We start from the raw sequence: 20,676 nt of genomic DNA, 5'->3' as shown, positions 1-20,676 counted from the left end.
CTGCTGAGGGGCCTGAGTGGTGTGGGCTTAGGAGGTGGGGCTGCACCAGGACCTCTGGCAGACCCATCATCATCCTGTTCATTGGTCTGGTAATGACACAGACCTAAGTGTGTATCTTCAATTTGCCAGTTTCTAGCTGTGTGGACTGGGGACTGTTATTTTAGCTATGGTCCTTGGTGTTCTCATCTATAAAGGAGAGATAATATCCACTACAGGGCTGCTATGGGGCAAAACCGCTATCACATATGCTGGAGCTGCATGTGCACGCAGAACCCAGCCATGCACTCAGCACTGGCCCAGGCCTCAACTGTTCCAAAAAGACGTCTGACTCTTGAATTAAGTAATTTTAAGGTACCAATGCTACCATCTTCAGTGGATGGCCAGAGCCAAACTTCCTTATTGTTCCCCTTTAGTTTAAAAATAAAACCCCTGTCATGCTCTGACAGAAGAATCAGCCCCGAGGCAGAATGAAGGGGGTATGGGGTATCAGAGTCACCCATCCATCTCTGACTGACCCACGCATTACACAGGGGAGGGCTGATCATGTGGATTCAAAACTAAAAGACGGGAGTAGGGATGGGTCTCGTGTATAACCAGCTGAGGGCTCTTAAAAAAGGTTCAGCGGAAACATGAACCACATCACAGAAGTAGAGGCAGACCTTGCTTTGTGAGCAAGCTCATCTCTGGAACAAACCGACCAAGCATTTCTGCCGGTGAGTCATTTGTCTTACTCTTTATACTTAAAAGAAGACAGGGAGGACTAACTCCAGGGATTGTTGGTATTCTCAGATTCCTGTCTGTAGTGGGGCACAGTGTAAAATGCCAGGCTATGGAGCTCAACTGCTTTTAGTTCAAACTCCATCACTGCCATCTGCTACCGTATGGGTTAAATTGGAGAAACATGAAAAACAGCGAACATGGTTCTGGGCACACGGTTAGTGCCTGCAGGCTGATGGTACTGCTAGCAATGGCGTAGTCAGATACACCTGGGGAGATAGGGCGACTCTAGTTAGTGCCTATATTTGCTCAATGAATAATTTCTGTTTTCATTTCTTTTGCCTAAGACAGGCTGTTTTCTCAGATTATCATTTATGTTCTTTTTTCATTATAAATCAATGTACTACTGTAGAAACTTTGGGAACTATTAAAAAAAAAGGAAGAAATAGGTCACCCATAATTCCCTCAGCTGAAGGCCAACTGCTAATAAAATGCGATCATTTTTTCCAGGTTTTTAAAAGTACAGTCAAAATCATATAGTTTATCATGAACTCTTAAATGAGTTCAGAATACATGGCAGAGGGATTCAAGAGGTTCATGGACTCCCAGAATTGCAGAGGGGTGTATGTGTGTGTGTGTGTGTGTGTGCACACACGTGCATGCGCATTATTTCTGAGAAAAGGTCTGCAGTTTTTAAGAGATTCTCAAAGGAGTTTATGGTCAAAAAAGGTTAAGAATCACAATTTTATATCATTTTTGACATCTGTTTGTTGTAACAGTAATAGATAACACTTACTTTGCATATTTGTTTTGTGTTTACACTGTTTTTAGCAATTTAACTGCATTACATTTCCCAAAATCGTTAAAAATACTTCCTAAACATTTAAGTCATATTCTGTCTGAATTATAATTTGCTTCATCATTTATTATCAGACTTTTACATTATTTCCAAAGTTGTATATGTATTTTTTTGATTTGCAGAAATCAAAATAGGATTTTGATTACAGAAGATAAATAAATGAATATTTTTGGCCTCTTCTAGAAGAGAAAGTAATTTTTAATACTCTATTTGCACAGCACTGTCCAGGCCCAATCTGTTTACCAATTACTACATAACAAAGTTTACCAATTCTTACACATGAATTGGCACAGGTCCTTTGAGGAAATGCATAATAGCAGCATAAGGGACCAGCAAAAGCTGGAACAGGAGGATATCAAAAAAAGGCAAGAGCAAGTCAAGCAATAATGGGGAGCTGGATATTATTCTTAAGAGCAAAGCCACCTGTTTCATATTTTAAATGATGAAAATCTGTTTTTGCCTGTGTGAATCAATAACACATACACATTATCTTACCTACTCAATATAGTACCCCAGAAAGCTTGTGGGCGGCAGGATGTCTACTGGCTGACTTATCTCCCTTAGAGATCTAACAACTGTGGTCGAAGGGCAAGGATTATTTATTAAGCAGTCTTAGCCCAAAGGCAGCATCCTTCCTTGCTAGAGAGAAAGGGCACTTTGGCCCCTGGAAAGACAGAGGCAAGCAGCAGCATCAGAGACACTGCTCCCAGTCAGGACTCAATGTCACAGACAGAAGTGTTTCTGAGTCGATTAGGAGAGGTAACCTTATTGTTTATATGTCCTTGTCTGGTCAGGCAATATTTTGATTTTGCTAAACTTGGCAGAGATTCTATCAAAACACCTGCCCTTCTTCACACACCTTCTTGAGGTGCTGGCCAGACATGGCTCCAGGTCACTGGAAATGAGCTGCTGCATGTTGAGTATCTGCAGGTCAGTAGCAAGGGCACTCATGGGCTGATGTTACTGCAGCTGCTCCTGCTCCCACACCATAGGTTACATGACCCTTTGTCCTGTCCGTGGTCTTTGGCAGGGTCACAGGGCAGAGGGAAGGGTCAGAGAAAAGTGACATCCCTGGGTAAGAAATGCAGCCCATCTGGTACCCCATTTCAATTGAGTCTTCTGCTTGTTAAAGGAGGCCCCTAAGTCCTAACCTGACAATCACCTAAGCTAAGACAAGGTTCCCCTTTGGGGAAATCTACCTTTTAAGAGACTTCTTACTCAGAAGTCTTCAGGAAATGAGACTTTGATGGTGGAATGCCATAAACTGTGTTAGATGCTAAAGGAGAAAGTTTATTTGGGAAGTGAGGAGAACTACCCAATGCTTTATCCATGAAGCCAGCTCAGCCAAAGTGCTGCGCAGCTATGGGCTTTTCTGTGCCTTGTTTCCCCATTAGTAGCCTTTGAAAACCTATGCAATTGAGGGGAAGTAAAGGCAGGAAGGACTGCCTACCCAAGCAGAGCAGTCTTGTCATCCCCAAACATCTGTGGTCTCCAGGAGTCTCCTTGATAGCAGAGCCCCCTGGCAGGGGCACTGGCTTTAGCTTTCACAATGTATTAGGAAACGGGGCTCAGGATGGGTAGCTGTGGTGAGGCAGGGGGAGATGAAAACAGGCACTTCCCATTGATGAGCTCAGATTATCAAGGGGCTCAACCATTCATTCTCATGCTGCTTTTCCAAAGAGCGCTGTGCCCACCTGGCAGCAGGGCGACTTTTGCTCTCAAAATACTTGAGCACAGGATTTTATGGAATGTACTTAGGGGTCAGTTATGAGTTGTCTCCTGGATGGGTGAGATCCTGAGAATTTTCAGGCTAATGGAGAGTCCTTGTCCTGCCTGATCAATTTCCCCTCAGAATTGGCTATTTTTGCTGTGTTGTTCCTACACATCCCAGTGGGTGAGTTCAGGAGACAACTATTTTCCCCCTAAATGTGGTCAATGGGACAGCAGAAAGACAGAGAATGGCATCCTCAGCCCCAAATATAATTCCTGGGTTCTTATTCATAGGTGTTCATTAGAACAGACACCATGGCAGAGTACAATTACGAAGACTATAACAGTTCCTATGAGAGCAGCCGGGAGGAGCATCAACACTTCCTGCAGTTCAAGAAGGTCTTTCTGCCCTGCACATACCTGGTGGTGTTCATCTGCGGCCTGGTAGGGAACTCCCTCGTGCTGGTCATATCCATCTTCTACCATAAGCTGCAGAGCCTAACGGATGTGTTCCTGGTGAACCTGCCCCTGGCTGACCTGGTGTTTGTCTGCACTCTACCCTTCTGGGCCTATGCAGGCATCCATGAGTGGGTCTTCGGCAAGGCCATGTGCAAGACCCTACTGGGCATCTACACTATAAACTTCTACACGTCCATGCTCATCCTCACCTGCATCACTGTGGATCGTTTCACTGCAGTGGTTAAGGCCACCAAGGCCTACAACCAGCAAGCCAAGAGGATGACCTGGGGCAAGGTCACCTCCTTGCTCATCTGGGTGATATCCCTGCTGGTTTCCTTGCCCCAAATCATCTATGGCAATGTCTTTGATCTCGACAAGCTCATATGTGGTTACCATGATGAGGAGATTTCCACTGTGGTTCTTGCCACCCAGATGACACTGGGGTTCTTCCTGCCGCTGCTCGCCATGATTGTCTGCTATTCAGTCATAATCAAAACACTGCTTCACGCCCGAGGCTTCCAGAAGCACAGATCTCTAAAGATCATCTTCCTGGTGATGGCTGTGTTCCTGGTGACTCAGACGCCCTTCAACCTTGTGAAGCTCATCCGCAGCACACAGTGGGAGTACGATGCCATGACCAGCTTTCAGTACGCCATCGTAGTGACAGAGGCTATCGCATACCTGCGTGCCTGCCTTAACCCTGTGCTTTATGCCTTTGTCAGCCTGAAGTTTCGAAAAAACTTCTGGAAACTTGTGAAGGACATTGGCTGCCTCCCCTACCTTGGGGTCTCACATCAATGGAAGTCTTCTGAGGACAATTCTAAGACTTATTCTGCCTCCCACAATGTGGAGGCCACCAGCATGTTCCAGCTATAGGCTTTGTCAAGGTTTTGAATAGCTGCTCTGGAATTTGTAAGGCATGGCTGTGTCCTCTGGATTGGTGAGGCAGGCTTTGTTTATAGCTTGGGCCTTCTCGTGGAGAAGTTATCAGACACTCTGGCTGGTTTGGAATGCTTCCTCTCAAGTGTGAATATGTACTGTTCTCTTCTTGAACACTCATGCTGAAAGCACAAGTAGGGGGTCTAAAATTTTTAAGGACTTTCCTTCCTCTAACCCCAAGAATGCTGAAACCAAGAGGGATGACATGCAACTCCTATGCTGTCAGGTTCTCCTTAATTGGCACTGGGGCTGAAGGTTGAAGAGGTGAGCACAGGCAAGAAAGCTGTTGATGGTAGGTGGCACACTGGGTGCCCAAGCTCAGAAGGCTCTTCTGACTACTGGGCAAACAGCGGAGGTAAGAGCAGCTGTGAAAACAAATGCTGACTTATCAGGTTCACACCTCAACCACCAGGGCACCTAACAGAAATGAGATCAGGTTCTGCCTCACTTTGGGGTTTGACTTTTGTATAGGTAGATGTTCAGGTTGCTTTGATTAATCCAGAATAACTAGCACCAGGGGCTATGAATGGGCAAGACCAAGAACGGCCCTTACCTGCTACTCTTTGGAGTAGATGTCAGTTTTCCAACAATGGGCAAAACAAAATTATAATAGGCTGAGAATTCAAGAGGTCCATGGAATGCTTGAAGAATGTGCAAAACAGTGTTTAAGACTGTAATGAATATAAGCAGCATTTTGAAGTGGACCCTTTGGTGGCTTTGCTCATTTGAAAATGAAATTTTCCAATGTCTGCCATACCAACATATATAAATGTTAATAGCATTAATAGCATATGAATTTCATAACTAAGAAATAAAACTTTTAAAGTCTCCAAACTTTCATACTTCGGTACAATTTATTTTAATGTGGTATGCCTGGAATATACAAAAAAGTTACCTTTGGGCTCAGAACATGGGAAATAAGTTGTAAACTTTCAGGGCAGTGTTCTATCAAGGAAATGGAATATACCAGTGACAAGGACCCTGCTCTTTCACTGTGGTTTCTAACCTCCTGCCCAAAGTGTGGGACAGATTTGTTTGACTTCTAGAACATGGTCACAGGATGAGGCATCGTTTCAAATGTCAGATTTTATGCATGTTTATTAAATCCTGGCTATCTGTTCAATAGGCTTAAGGATGTTTTTGGGCTTATGTATCCCAAAATCACTCACCAAAATATGGAGAACCAACTGACAACAGCTAAGAAGACTGCACAGAGAGACAGGCTGGAACTGACTTAACGGTGTGATTTTGGGGGTTGGATAGACCACAGTTGAATCCCTGCCACTCACCAGTTAGTAAGACCTTGGGCAAATCTCTTAGCCTCCGAGGACCTGCTTCCTTTCTTTTCAGTGAAGCGTGACATGATGGCACCCACCTCTAAGGGCTGGTGTGAATACCTGAGACACTGCATGTGAGACACTTGGCACAGTTTGCATTTGTGGAGAAAAGGTCCAAAAAATACCAGTAATTATTATTTCTTACAAGAACTGGTGACACAAAATGGAAGCCCTCCACGTCAGCCCATGTTAGCAAGGCGAGGGAGGGTTTTTATCGTGCCTTCCAGATGTGTGGCACACCACTTTCAGGACCCACAGGATCCTACCTACTGTTTCATAAACACGCCTAAATGCAAAGCAGAGTTTTACTGCACTCAGGCCACATGGACCTCCAAGTGCAACAAATTGTGCCCTTTTAGGTGACAAGGCTGACATTTATCTTTTATTTGGCTTTCAAAGAGAGTTTCTGTCATTCCCCCTTTGTGCACTCATGTTAACATGGAGTACTTCTGACAGGCCACCAGTCTCTGGTTTCCCTGACAGCGTCCCGGCCCAAGGGACAGAGGCAGAAGCAGAGTCCTACAGCATCTCCACGGGTCCCCATGGAGAGATGCAGCATGGTGTTAGAGAATGCAGGGCTCTGGGCTTACTCAAGAGTGTTCCGTGACAGCTCCACTACTATATATCTCTGGACAGGTGATGCAGCACCCCAACCCAAGCCCTGGTTCACCACCTACACCACTGGCTCATGATAGCCTTCCCTTCCACGGTGCTCGTGAGCATGGCCAGCACACTGCAAGCGCCATGCTTGGGCCTGCCTGGTCACAGCAACAGAAAAGCAGCACCTGGGACCAAGGGGATTTCCCTGACCAGGTGCCTGCCCCCTCCCAGGGTCTCTGCACTGGCCTTTTGTAGCTTAGGAAAGCCCTGCCTGCCTGGCCCCAGGAACAGCACAGTAGCAAAATCTTTCTTTGCCTTCTCTGCCTCCTCAGCCACTCATTGATTCTATGCCTCTGGGCCCTTACCTGCCACCTTTGGAGTAGATGTCAGTTTTCCAACCCCTTCCCCTGGGTAAAGGAATAAACACTGGCACAACACGTGCAGATTACAGAAGGCCTTCATGCCTTATCTGAGTCCAATCACACCACAGCCCAGGAAGCAGAAGATGCCGTTGGCACAGGCTCCACTCCACAGAGAAGAGTGCAGTCATGTGCAGGGAAGGGCCAGTTCCCAACCTCAGGCCCACCCTTCTCCCTTCCACTTGGCTCTCCCCTCCGCTCACCCACACCAGCATGTGGCATCAGAGGCCTGGGGAGAAGGGATCAGGCTGAGTGTGGGCTCTGCTTGAGTCCACATTGCCTTGGTGTGGCCTCAGGGTTGGAGAGTAAAGGACATGCCCTTTCCCTACCAAATTCCCAAACCTGGGGGGTAGCTACGGTACTTATGTGCTCCAATCCCATTAGAGATATGGCAGAGGCCACGAACGGCCATATCATCTGAGATGTGGGGAACACAAGATGACACTGACTCTAGGGGCTACCTGGGAGCTAGGAGCCCAGGTGTGTCCTCCGTGGAGGAGATGGTACCACAGAAGAGAAAAGTCTAGAGCTACCCCTACTGCAGGGGTGGAGGCAGGGCAAAGAGTGATCAGGGAGTGGTCAGGAAGGTGGTCAGGGCAGTCACTCTGGCTTTCTCCTCCAAGGGGCTCTCAAAGCAGCACCCTCTTCCAGCTGCCTGGTCCCTGCTGGTCCCTGGTAACTAATGCCATTGTGTAGGAGGCCTGGCACTATCATCCCCATTTTCAGATGAGAAAACTAGTTCAGAGAGGTTAATGCCTGCCAAAGCTCAGACAACAGGGCTAGGACTACCACCTCAGTAAACAGCCTCTTTCTTTGCCCAGAATGTTGGCTGCAGAAAGGTTTCCTGCCACTGATAAGCCACAGGGTACCTGTCACCTCTGTGTTCAGCTGAAGGCAGTGATCTTGGGTTAACCCATGTGCAAGGTGGCTTTGTAACCTTAACCATTCACCATATCCTGTTCTCATTTTGTTTCTGAGATAACAAGCATCAAATCTCCTGATGGGTGACAAATCTACCACAGCACCCCTAGACACTCAGACACGAAGCACCAGTTCTGAAGCAATTACCGGCAAAGACGCTCTGAGGGTTCAGGGTTCGTTTCTGTGGGAGAGTTTAAGCTCAAATTAGTGTCATCCAGCTACCTGAAGGATCTTCCTTGGAGGAGACAATTAGGCTGCATAGTGCAAGGTACTGGGAGGGCAGCAGTACATGCACAGCTCAGCCCCTGATGGCACAACATCAGGAAAGCAACATACCTCCATGAAAGTCTTCCCAGGTATGAGGCACTGGGCTGGGCTCAGTGCTCCACACACATAGTTATCATGTAATCTTCCTAATACCCCTAGAGGTGGGTGCTGTTCTAGTCTCTTCTGCATAGGAAAGGAAACTGAGTTCGGGGACTGCCCTGCCTAGAGCCATGGAGCCTGGAGGTGGCAGACCAGGCGCGTTTGACTCTGGAGCTTGAGTTCTTCACCACCATACTGTCTGTTCATCTGGTAGCCAGAGGGGGAGGCTGGGCCTCAAGGAGGTCGTCACCGGGTAGAGGCAGAGCAAAGGCCAAGGGAGCCACAGCCCAGTGCTCCTGCCAGCCCTTACTCCACAGGCCTGGTTCACCAGCTGACAAGTGCTTGGTTTCCTTCTCTACCTCAGTCTGGAGAACAGCTGGGCACCTGGTCAGTGGAGATGGCAGAAGGTGGGCCTAAATGACCGAAAAGGGGGGTGTACAGGTGTGTCTGGAGGGCTCTGATGAACCCCATCTTTTCTGCGGAAGTCAGGGGCTGTGCTCCTGCTCTCACCACCATTCTAGCTCTGAGCCACGCACAGGGACCACTGGGAGGTTGCTGAGTGAGTTCCAACATCCGGCCAGGTCTTCTTGGCAGGCTGGACTTTGGGACCTCTTCCTGACCCATCTCTGCCATGAGGAGGGGCAGCGCAAGCAACTTCCTTAGCCCCAAGAATGTGTACTTGTGCGAAAGCGCGAACACGGAGGCGGGAAGATGGGCAAAATAGGGACATGGGGTGGGGAGAAGAGAGCTGAACTCTTCCGAATGACTCTTAAGCCAGTGGACTGGAGGGAGGAGTCCAAAGCCTAGTTCTGGCACCTCTAACACCACAAATTATCCGGCTTCCTGAGGCTTCAGCTTCTTTGGCTATAAAATGAGATGATAATTTCCACTCCCTGGTGGGCAGCACAGGGACTAGTGAGGTCATGTGTAAGAGCAGCTGGTGCAAGAAAGGTGCATAACAGAGTCACTTTCAACAACACTACTTCCAAGTGGCTTGATACTCCTCATGAATTTAGACTTAGTGTTTAAGGTCTCCCAGGTCCCTTCTTACTTTGGACTTGCTTATTTTTTCTTGAAGTTTCTTGCCAGGGATGCTTACACAAATCTAGGGCTTCAGATATTCCACACTTTCTCAGACTCTTGGTGTTTTTTATTTAGGTCTTAAAACTTAAGAAGAAAAAGAATGTAGGAAAACACTACCAGAAATACTTGTGTTTATCTCCAGCTAGTGCACAAAAAGGTGCCTGACAATGCAGCCTTTAACTGACTTGGAAGAGTGGCTCTTCACCCAAACAGAAGTGCAGGGATTGCAGGTTCCCGTCAGCTAGTACCAGATCCGTCTTGGTGGTCGTGGACCAGCATGCTGGCAGTTTCCTTCCCCTGGAACAGTTCCTGATTTCCCAAGACCAAAACCACACATATTTGTCAGCAGTTGGAATGCCTTCTGTTTTTGTTCCTACTTAGCAGGGGAGGTGAGGGGTGAGGAGACAGCCAGTTGCAGGATAGTCACTTTCTCACGCAGGCTAGAGGAGACAGCAAGATACTTTCAAGCCAGAATGTCCTCCCAGGCCTGCAGGTTCCTGGTCCTGCTCACTTTACCACCTACCCACCAAGCTTTCCAGGTGGTGGAGGCAGAGTGTAGCTTAGTGCTAATGGAATGGACCATGCCCCAGGGACCACTGGGCCATAGGGGTTGGGAGAACACTGCAGGCTTACATGGTTGGGGCTGGAGGAGTATCCCAGGGAGGAAAGGAAAAGCCCAAAGTTACAGAAATGGCAGTAGTAGAGGCAATCGTGGGTCTAGTGAGTTTGGTGATCAGGCTAGCTTTATCCATGAAGCTACAACATGGTGAGTTCAGTCACTAGATATTCATAGGCCTGAAGTCCCTTGCACTGGCAGCCTCATGAAGATGAAATACATGCAGCAGAAATGCTGAATGATCAATCTGACAGATCAGTCCTCTGAATTCTGGGCACGAAAAGAGGGGCAGATCTCAATGTTGAGGCAGGAGTATCATAAAATGTCCTTAACTAGAGAAAATGGGTCGAGAAATGTCTGGGACCTAGGAACCACATACATTCTTCCTTGAGTTTCTAAACAGCCAGTGCCTTTTTTGTAGAAACTGCATTAAAGTTGGACAACAGGGGCTGAGAAACATCAAGCAAGGACCTCCTTTTCTATGGGTCCTATGTCATAAACTCTTGGGATTTTAATATGGTGGCACTTTATACAATTCATGGTTTTAAAAATTGGCCCTTGTAAAACTCTTCTTGAAAAGCTTGTTGGAAAATAGCTATACTAGAAAAATGAGAGGGCCAAGGGAGAACAAGCACTTCAGACCATCGTTGCAGTGGCTGTTTTGTCCTTCTAAAGCCTGCTCTCATACACAACACGCTGCTATGCACAGGCTGACTGTAAGCTGCAGCATTCTTGCAGCAGTCAGGAAGGTTCAGTGGAGTCAGGTTGCTGATTAAGGGGAGCATAAAATACCAGCACTAGGGCAAAGTGCAGGCTAGATGAGTGGAAAGTCCCTTGGGTTCCACAGGGCACCAAGTAATAGACCTGTCCATATTTTTCTTACTGCTAAAACTTTGAGGCTTTGGGTGGGTTTATCTGCAGCTAAAGTGACCTCTGAGAGGACACATCTATCAGAGATGATTGCAACTAACTCCAAGCGTCCTTTCTCATGGCATCCTTACCAAGCCTGATTAGTGTTTCCAAAAGATGAACTAAACTCACCGTGCTGGAGCCTCACAGATGAAGCCAATCCATCACCAAACTCAAGACTCAAGACAGCCCCTACTCACTGTGGCCTCTGTGACTTTGGGCCTTTCCTTCCCTTCCTGGAATACCTTCCTCTGAAGCAAGTTGCCCAACCTGCAGCCTACAGGCTGTGTGCAGCCCAGGACTTTGAATGTGGCCCATACAAGTCCATGAACTTTCTTGAAACACTATGAATTTTTTTTGGGGGGGATGGCGATTTTTTTTAAGCTTATTAGCTATCGTTAGTGTTAGTGTATTTATGTGTGGCCTAAAACAATTCTTCTTCTTCCAATGTGGCCCAGGGAAGCCAAAAGATTGGACACCCCTGCTCTGATGCATTCCCTGACTGTATTAGCCTGCAGTGTTCTCCCAACCCCCACAGTCCAGTGGTCTCCAGGGCATGTTCCATTCCATTAGCACACTGCAGCATGTTGCTCTGATCAACTGTCAAGGGCAGCCCAGCAAGGGTTGCTGTTATAGGCCAAATTGTCTCCCCACACCCCAAACTATTCACATGCTTAAGTCCTAAGCACCAGGACTTCAGACTGTGGCTGCATTTGGAGGTTAGGCCTGTAGATGAATGATTAAGTTAAGATGATGCCATTAGGGTGGGCCCTGATCCAATCTGACCACTGTCTATAAGAAGAGGAGACTGAGAGACATGGAGACACACCAGGGGTGTGCAACAGGAGATAGCCACATGAAGAAGCAGTAAGGGAGCAGACACCTGCAAGCCAAGGAGCGGCACCTCACAGGAAACCAACCTTGCCAGCACCTGACCATGCATTTCCAGCCTCCAGAGCTGTGAGAAGGTAAATTTCTGTTATTTAAATCACCCAGTCTGTGGTATTTTATATAGCACCCAAGCAAACTAACACAGGTGCTCAAACCAAGAAAGACAGGCCTTAATGGTGACGCTGAAACCAGGGGCCACTGACATCTCCCAGGAACTCCCTGCAAGGCTCAACACTGACCACTCCCCAAGCGCTGGTGCTCTTCCAGGTGATCACAAAGCACTGTTCTCAGGCACCTTCCCTTAGGCAAAGACAGTCAATCCTGCTTTCAATGTCTCACTTCTCTCATTCTTTGATAAGAAAGCACAACAGTCAGGCTTGCAATAAGTACTCAAGAAATGGAGATGACCTCTACTCACTGTTCAGCCACATTTGGGTCAAGAGAATCAGTTTCAGTGGGTGTCTCAGGCAAGGAGGAGCCGGACTCCTGTATCTGGCACAATTCCTCATCTGTGATGATATCAAACACAGCATCGTCTGGTGGCCTGTAGTCTGTGATTGCTCCTGGGCAGCAGAGGCAGATCGGGAGAGAAGAGACACAACACACTGTTATGCATAGGCTGGGTAGGGGCCCTCAGGAAAGTGAGGGAGTGCAGCTATGCAGAACAAGCTGCTGAGGTACAGTTTAATTAGTCACTCAACTGACAGCTGTTCTTTCCAGAGTTAAGAGAAACAGTTGCTGGGACATTCCAAAAATGTAGAGGAAGGCTTACAGATGAAATGGTATGCACAACCTAAGAGGCTTCTCAAAGTCAGGGGCTTAGAGAGGTTTCAACCTCTTGTGTATTCTCTGAGGTCCCTTATTCGAAAGGAAAAACCTTATTAAAAAAGCACTTTGGGAGCACTTTGGGAGGCCAAGGCTGGTGGATCACTTGAGCCAAAATGGTGAAACCCTATCTCTAATAAAAATACAAAAATTAGCCAAATGTGGTGGTGGGCACCTGTAATCCCAGCTACTTGGGAGGCTGAGGCACAAGAATCACATAAACCCAGGAGGCAGAGGTTACAGTGAGCAGAGATTGTTCCACTGCACTCCAGTCTGAGAAACAGAGTGAGACTCTGTCTCAAAATAAATAAATAAATAAAATGAGCAGAAGGGAAATGTCAAAAATCAAAACAAGCGACCTTAGCACTCTGTGGTCACTAATGAGTCAGGGCAAGCCCATGCATAGGTTCCTGGGGTGGTTAGCAAGAAAAATGGTTCATGTGAACTTAAAGTTCTTATCTGGACCTGCCATATGACCACTAAGACAGGCCCTGCTTTAGAAGGGAAGTTCTTCTTGCCCCAAGTTTATGTAACAGAGAGCTTGAGGCATATGCTAAAAAAGGGGGCCAGGGATTGTTTTTTTTCCATAGACCCAGCCATACTCCTGAACCTGCCTTGTAAGGCTGGCAGAGGGAAGGGAAAAACAGACAACAGGGATCTAAAATGATGTCCACTGACAGAAACCAAAGCCCTAAATAAATAGAAAATTATACCATGCTCATGAACTGAGTCAATTTTATTGAGATGTCAATTCTCCCCAAACTGAACTATAGAGTCAATGCAATTCCAATATAAGTATCACCAGGAGTTTTTGTAGAAATTGACAAACTGATAACTAAAACTTATATAGAAAAACAAAAACCTATAATAGCCAATACTTTGATAAAGAACAAAACTGGAATCACTCTACCTAATTTTAAGAAGCTTTTTAAAACTATGGTAATCCTAACAGTTGGGTATTGGCGAAAGAATAGGCACATAGATAAACGGAATAGAATAAAAGTCCAGATATAAATCCACACATATAAGGTCAATTGCCTACTTTCTCATGGCAGCATAAAAAAAAATAAGGTCAATTTTTGACAAAGGTACAAAGGCAATTCTACAGGAAAAGAGAATAGTCTTTCAATCAATGGTGTTGAAATAACTGGACAACTATATACAAAAAGATGAACCTCTATTCATACCTTTCACCATACACAAATATAACTGATTAATCATAGACCTAAATGTATAAACTAAAGCTATAAAACTTCTAAGGGACAATGGAAGGTCTTTGAGCTAGATATGACAACAAAAAGAAAAACATTTATCCATAACAGAAAAAAAACTGATGAACTGGACCTCCTTAAAATGATAAACTTCTGCTCTTTGAAGACTTTTTTGCTCTTTGAAAGAAAATATAAAGACAAGCTATAGAGTGGGAAAAAGGTACATACCTGAAAAAGAACTTGCATAGAGAATATACAGAGGACTCTCAAAATTCAGTAATTAAAAAATATTTTAAAATGGGCAAAACATTTGAAGATAAACTAATGCTGTGCAAAGTACACTCTCTGTCCTGATCAGTTCTTTGTACCCAACAACATAATGGGGCCTGCCAACCACTTGGTAATCCACTCAAACAAAAGAGGAATGGACAGCATTTCTAAAGGCTGGCTGGCCTGCATCCATGCAGAGGCCAAGGAGGAGTTCACAGGGACCAATTGCAATGGCAATGAGGCTAGAGCAGAGATAAGCTGAGACCACTTCTGCCTGTGCCTTCTCAGCTCTGCCTCCCTGTGCTACACATCCAAAGTCCAGTGCCCTGGAGGGCAGCCCAGGTCTATCTGTTAGGGTGTGCTCAAAGCAGATGCAGCAGAACTCAAACTCTACTTCCTTTACTGGGCTGAGTGAGAGGACACAAAGGAGATTACATCCTCCTTGGACATGAAGGGAGAGCGAGCTTCAGGAAGAGAGTGAAGAATGTGGATGGTTCCTGACACAACTCCTAGCCTTGAGTTACTCTGGATGCCAGGGCTGAGGCCCTGGTAGACAGCATTTTCCAAAGCCTGGGATGTATTTCACAGATGTGCATTAAGATGTACATAGACTTCATGGTAAACCACACTGAGGCCAGGTGTGGTGGCTCATGCCTGTAATCCCAGCACTTTGGGAGGCCAAGGTGGGCGGATCACGAGGTCAGGAGTTTGAGACCAGCCTGACCAACATGGTGAAACCCCATCTCTACTAAAAATGCAAAAAAAACCAAAAACCAAAAAACAAAAAAAACCAGCCAGGCGTGGTGGCACGTGCCTGTAATCCCAGCTGACTTGGGAGGCTGAGGCAGGGGAATTGCTTGAACCAGGGAGGTGGAGGTTGCAGTGAGTTGAGATCACACCACCACACTCCAGCCTGGGTGACAGTGAGACTCCGTCTCAAAAAAATGAATAAATAAAACCACCCTGAATCTTATCAGGAGAGAGTTATTCCCTTTTCAAAAACCACACTGAATCTTACCAGGAGAAAGTTATTCCCTTTTCAATTCTCTTTCAATCCTAAGCACATCAAAATGAAAGTGTCAAGCTGGTGGTAACATATTTTAGCACCTCTTTAATATGTAAGTTTAGAAAACACTGAATTCAGCTTTTGAGCACTAACTAGACACAACTTGGTAGGGGTGGCACCTAGAGAACATAGTAGGCAGTAACGGGGGCCTGACCTTGGTGTCCTGTGGCCTGGGGCCCAGCTGAGGCTGGTGATAGTGCAGGGCTGGGCTCTCCCTGGCTAGTGCCTGAGCCAGTGCTATCAGGGGAGCCAGGGCCTTCACTGAGCTTCTGGAAACAGGCTCGGCAGCAGCGCTCCTTCTTGCCACCGTGCTTGGTTAGGACGTAGTTGTTGCAGCAGTAGTAACAGAAGATGCGGCCACATATCCTGGGAACAAAACAAGCCCAGGCTGTGAGGACGATACACTATGATCTTGTGTGATCTGCTCACTACCCAAACTGTGCTCTGGCTGCCACATAACCCTCATCAGACTCGGCTCTGCCCCTACTTTAGGATGTAGCCATGAGCTCATTTCATAAGATTCCAACAAAGCTCTCTTGTCAGCTTGGTGAAAGAATGTTTTACTTCCTGAGGTCTTGGGAGGCAGGGAGATAAAGTATGGCTGAGCCCACCTTCCCTGGCACCAATTTGTAGGTATTCCTCCCATATCTCAGGGGCAAAGGCTCTAAGAGACCACAGACCTCCACAGCTTTGAGAATTATTCTGCACCTGCCCCTAGCCCAGCCAAAGATTCATCTTTACCCAACCTTCTCTGGCTTTTGTGCCCCTGGCACTGCCTGTGCTCCTCTAGTGAAGCCTCAGGCCAGCTCTCGTCGGCTTCCAGTAACGCTGCTCCTCTCTGGTCCCTATAGGCTGAGGAATGGTAGAAGAACTGCTAGCCTCTGGGTATGCCCCACCCCTGTGGGCCCCACTAACTCCATCCACATCTCTGTATTTAGTTCTTCCCTTTCAGGGAGCCCTGAATGTTCTGCTAGGATCCCAACTAATACACCTTCCTCACCTGGTTCCCTTAAAGCCAAAATGCAATGTGCTCCTCCTAAATACCAGCCATGGTGCCAACATCTATTACAGAGTGCCAACACCTATCACAGAGTCCTCTTTCAGAGTTGTCTGCTCTGGTCCTGGGCCCCGCCAGGGTTTTGGTGCCAGCCCATGAGCCCCCTGCTGACCTACAGTGGTGCCGCCGCACCATCCAGCTGAACTCCCGCTTGCAGTCGAGGCAGTGGTTTGCCTCCGTGTCCCCGAGCCACCTCTCCTCGGCACTGAGCTTCTGCTGGAATTCCAGGGCATCAGACTTCTGCCAGAGAGCATCCTTGTCCCTGGGACAAAACCCCATTGGAAGAAAAGCAGAGAGAATCCATGAAACCAATAGGACGATCTTGTTTCATTTCGAAAGACATTTCCTAAGTCATAGAAAGAAAATTCACTTTCACCTTGTAAATATGCCCTAGCCCATGCTAGGTCTCTTCCATCTCCCCCAACATGCACACTTAAGTGACACCACAAGAATGAGAACACACGGGAGGCAAAAGATGTACACAGAAGGCACTGTCAACTGCAAAGAGCTGTCAGCACCAACGAGGGCCACTACTCAGGCACCTAAACAACAGTGCTGAGGACCACTGGGAGTTCAGGCTAAAACATACTGTCATGCTGACTCTGTGTGCCCTAAGCCCAAGGACCATGAATGTACTCCCCACCCAAATCTTAATGTGCTTGGGGTCCTTTATGCTTCTACGGTTGGTCCAAGTAATAGTTAATCAGTGGAGAAGATCAAAGATTTCCTAGCGTGAAAATCTGATCAGATGTTAGCCTCCTCTGCCCCTCAGAGAGATGGTAAGGTCATTCCAGGAAGCCAGAACGAAAGAAGTGTGAGGCTTTCCAGAAAGGTCTGGCAGTGTCAGAATGTGCCTGATGCCATGGAGGGGGAGGATGTGAACAGAGGCTTCCTCAGGGAAATTAATGAGCATTTTCAAGCTTGACGGTTTCTGAAGTTTAGTTCTTTCTCGTATGGAGCCCCAGCTGGCAACCTGAGGGCTAATGCGGCCCTAGCAGCACCGCGGCCACTGATAATGTGACACCTGAGCCACTCAGGTCCTGAGAGAGACAGGCTCCATCACTGACCAGGAACTCTCAACCAACCACAGATCGTTTGTATTAAATAAATAAGCTTGAACATGGGCTTGAATGGCTTTTTCAAGGACAGCTGAAACTGTCAGGAAGTAGGAAGACTCGTTCTCTGAAGCAGCCTCATTCTCTAGGCTGATCCACCCACACTTTGGGAATGTGGAATGCTGCCAGGAGCTGGGGGTTTTCCACCACACTCCTCAGGTCACAAATACCTTGGGTCATAACTCTGTGTAGTGATGATAAGAAGGCAGAGTTTTTAAACCTTCAACTTGGTTATAATTTTAATATCACTGTTTTGCAAAACTTAATGAATTAGCAGGTCTAGGCCTTGCTGATCCATAGTGCTGCTAACATCACAAAAAGAGGGCTAATCAGATTGCATGTGCCTCTTGAAGGAAAGACACAAAACTACAAATCAATTCTATGAAGGCTTCTTACCAAAATTTTGAACCTGAATCTAAGCAAGATACTAGTAGAATGATGGTCCTCAACTCTGGCTCACTGGTGTCAGAGTCCCACTCCCAGAAGTTGCAATTCAGTTAGCTGGGGTGGGGCTTGGACATGCGCATTTTTAAATGACTTCCCTAGTGATTCTAATACGTAGCCAGGATTGAGAACCACTGCAATAGTTGTAACTATGGACTCATAGGAAATGCAAGGGATGGATGATCGTGTTAAATGACATCACAAGGATGCAATCAGCAAAAGTAGAGAGATGGTAGGGAACCCCATAGACTAAAAAGGATGTAAGAGACACATCAATGGCAGTAGATGATCTAATTTAGATCCTGATTAGAATGACCTAAAAAAATTCTAAGGCACTGGGAAAAATTTGAAACTGACTAGATGCTTGATGATATTAAGAAATTATACTTCATTTTTTAAGATGTCATAAGGACACTGTGGTTGTTTAAAATGGAGAGTTCTGGGCCAGGCATGGTGGCTCGTGCCTGTAATCCCAGCACTTGGGAGGCTGACACAGGGAAATCACTTGAGGCCAGGAATTCAGGACCAGCCCGGCCAACAAGGTGAAGCCCTGTCTCTAATAAAAATACAAAAATTAGCCGGTGGTGGTGCGCATCTGTAATTGCAGCTACTCAGGTGGCCGAGGCACAAGAATGGCGTGAACCCAGGAGGAAGAGGTTGCAGTGAGCCGAGATCATGCTACTGCACTCAAGCCTGGGCAACAGAGTGAGACTCTGTCTCGAAATAAATAAATAAAATAAAGAAAAATAAAATAAAAGAGCCCTTGTCTTGGAGAGATACATACTGAAATATTTACGGATGAAGTGATATGTCTGGGATTTGCTTTGAAATAATCTTGGAAGGCGAAAAAGCAGGTGGGTCTACAGATGAAGCAAGACTGGCCCTGAGCTAAACACTATTGAAGCTGGGTGACAGGTACCTAGGGGTGTATTACATGATTCCATTTTTGTATATTCGAAAATTTCCATAAAGAAAAGTTAAAAGAAGTTTTGAATGACTTGCCAACATTACAAAATCAGGACATTTCACATGAAAATCCGGGTTTCCATCTTCTCTTGAGAAGTAAGGTGGTCTGGCAGTTTTGAGCCAAGACAGATGTGGAGAAGCAGAGCCCAGTTGTGTCCCCAATTTCTCACTGTCCCCTCCTGACCCAGGTCAAATTTACATCAGCTGCAGTACCTGTAGGCACTGGAGTCTGGGACTCCTAGTACTGGGGAAAGTGAGATGGAGGACGAGAGAGGGGCTCCTGAGAGAGGGCAAGAAAATGAAATTTCTGAACTGTGCTTTCAAGAATAGCTACATTTCTTTAGAAAAACGCAAGTGTGGGGAAAACCCCAGCTGCTGGTTTGAGCCAACACTCACCTGAGCAACTCTATCAGCCGCTCCTCGAGATACCTCTTGGTTCTGTTGAGGTCATCCAGGTCAGCGAGCATCTTCTGGTCATTCCTCTCGCGGTCTGTCACCGCCTGGCAAAGTTTGTTGTAATACTCTTGGATTTTTATTGAGGCTTTTTCGAGTTCCTTCTGGGTCCTGGGGGAGGAGAGGTAAGTTTTCTTGATTACTCAGGACTTCCAGCTTCCCCAGGGCTTCTAGGCTCACCCAGGACTCTAATGAGGGGTGCTACTGCTGCCACCGTGGGGGAGCCCCTTAGTACTATCTGCTCACAGGTTATGCAGTCTCTAGCTTTTGAGACTCTCCTCACACCCCCACATACAAAGGGGCATTCTGGGAGGGAGGACAGGCTGACCCCAGGTTGCCAGAAGCACCCTAAGTGAATAGAACTCTGCACTTCTTTGCTCCTGGACAGGGGCTGAGCTTGTGAGAGGAGCCTGGTAGGCAAGGCTCCTGGGCTGGTGATGGGGAGGATGGGCAGGATGAGAAAGGAGTCAGGACAGGCAGGACAGAGGTGTAGCTTCCTGGAGGTGGCCGCACGGAGGAGGGCCTGCCTTCCACACATCCTTGGGACCCTACACGGGGCGTGGGTGCTGGGCCCACAGCAGCACTCAGTCTCAATCTGTACTGCCAGCTATTCTACCTGACAGCCCCCTGAGGCCCAGGGAATTCCATTTTGGGTGCTACAGGATGTCTCAGTTTACAGCAGAAGCCAGCTGAATCTCGCTGTCTTCCTGACCCCACCTACTCCATTTTCAACTCAGCTATCCACTAAGGCAGTGGTTTTCCAAGGGGGGTCCAGTGGGACATAATAAAAGCTCCATTAAACAAAGGGCTCTGCAGAGAGACTGATTAATTTATACCTAATGCAGCCCTTCCACATCTAGTATAAAGTTGCCAGGGAGTTGTTTACTAAACCCTGTCCACCAAAATGACTTTATAGGTGCACCCACACCCACACCATACACCACACACACACACACTGAATAAAATAAGTTGGCAGACAGACTGTGCAGCTTTGAGCAGCTGAAACAAATGCTCTGATATCTTACAAATAACCACTGTTCTGGCTGAGTGTGATGGCTCACACCTGTAATCCCAGCACTTTGGGAGGCCAAGGCAGGTCGATCACCTGATGTCAGGAGTTTGAGACCAGCCTGACCAACATGTACTAAAAATACAAAATTAGCCAGGCATGGTGGCACATGCCTGTAATCCCAGCTACTTGGGAGGCTGAGGCAGAAGAATTGCTTGAACCTGGGAGGCAGAGGTTGCAGTGAGCCAAGATCATGCCATTGCACTCCAGTCTGGGCAACAAGAGTGAAACTCTGTCTCAAAAAAACAAAACAAAACAAAAACCAAAGCAAAAATAAACAAACAAACAAAACACTGTTATAGCATGTTTTCATGCCACCAACTCAGGCTCTGTTTAAACTGTCATATGAATATGACTTAGCTAAGAGGCAGCCA

The 20,676-nt window shown here is 46.8% G+C and overlaps 2 protein-coding genes across 4 annotated transcripts in view; one reads left to right on the top strand and one right to left on the bottom strand.

The window, feature by feature from the left end:
* FYCO1 (FYVE and coiled-coil domain autophagy adaptor 1) overlaps positions 1-20,676 on the bottom strand; it is a 70,425-nt gene that overhangs the window by 17,686 nt on the left and 32,063 nt on the right. For all 3 annotated transcript variants that reach the window (XM_017521882.2, XM_017521898.2, XM_017521890.2), the window contains 4 exons: positions 19,177-19,344; positions 16,368-16,517; positions 15,353-15,564; positions 12,245-12,389 (listed from right to left, as the gene is read on the bottom strand). In XM_017521882.2, the coding sequence (XP_017377371.1) occupies positions 12,245-12,389; positions 15,353-15,564; positions 16,368-16,517; positions 19,177-19,344 (675 nt within the window). The remainder of the gene's footprint in view (positions 1-12,244; positions 12,390-15,352; positions 15,565-16,367; positions 16,518-19,176; positions 19,345-20,676) is intronic.
* CXCR6 (C-X-C motif chemokine receptor 6) lies at positions 588-5,514 on the top strand. The gene is made up of 2 exons (XM_017521916.2): positions 588-713; positions 3,581-5,514. Exon 2 carries the CDS (start codon positions 3,602-3,604, stop codon positions 4,619-4,621), a length of 1,020 nt encoding a protein of 339 aa, XP_017377405.1. The 5' UTR covers positions 588-713; positions 3,581-3,601; the 3' UTR covers positions 4,622-5,514.

This window comes from Cebus imitator, unplaced genomic scaffold (assembly GCF_001604975.1).
Source record: "Cebus imitator isolate Cc_AM_T3 unplaced genomic scaffold, Cebus_imitator-1.0 Scaffold0, whole genome shotgun sequence".
Taxonomy (NCBI): domain Eukaryota; kingdom Metazoa; phylum Chordata; class Mammalia; order Primates; family Cebidae; genus Cebus; species Cebus imitator.
Note: the sequence above shows the minus strand (reverse complement) of the source record. Positions and strands in the feature narration are given on the sequence as shown.

What these genes read in the sequence shown, in the direction of transcription:
- CXCR6 (XM_017521916.2), top strand. Translation starts at nt 3,602, where the DNA reads ATGGCAGAGTACAATTACGAAGACTATAACAGTTCCTATGAGAGCAGC.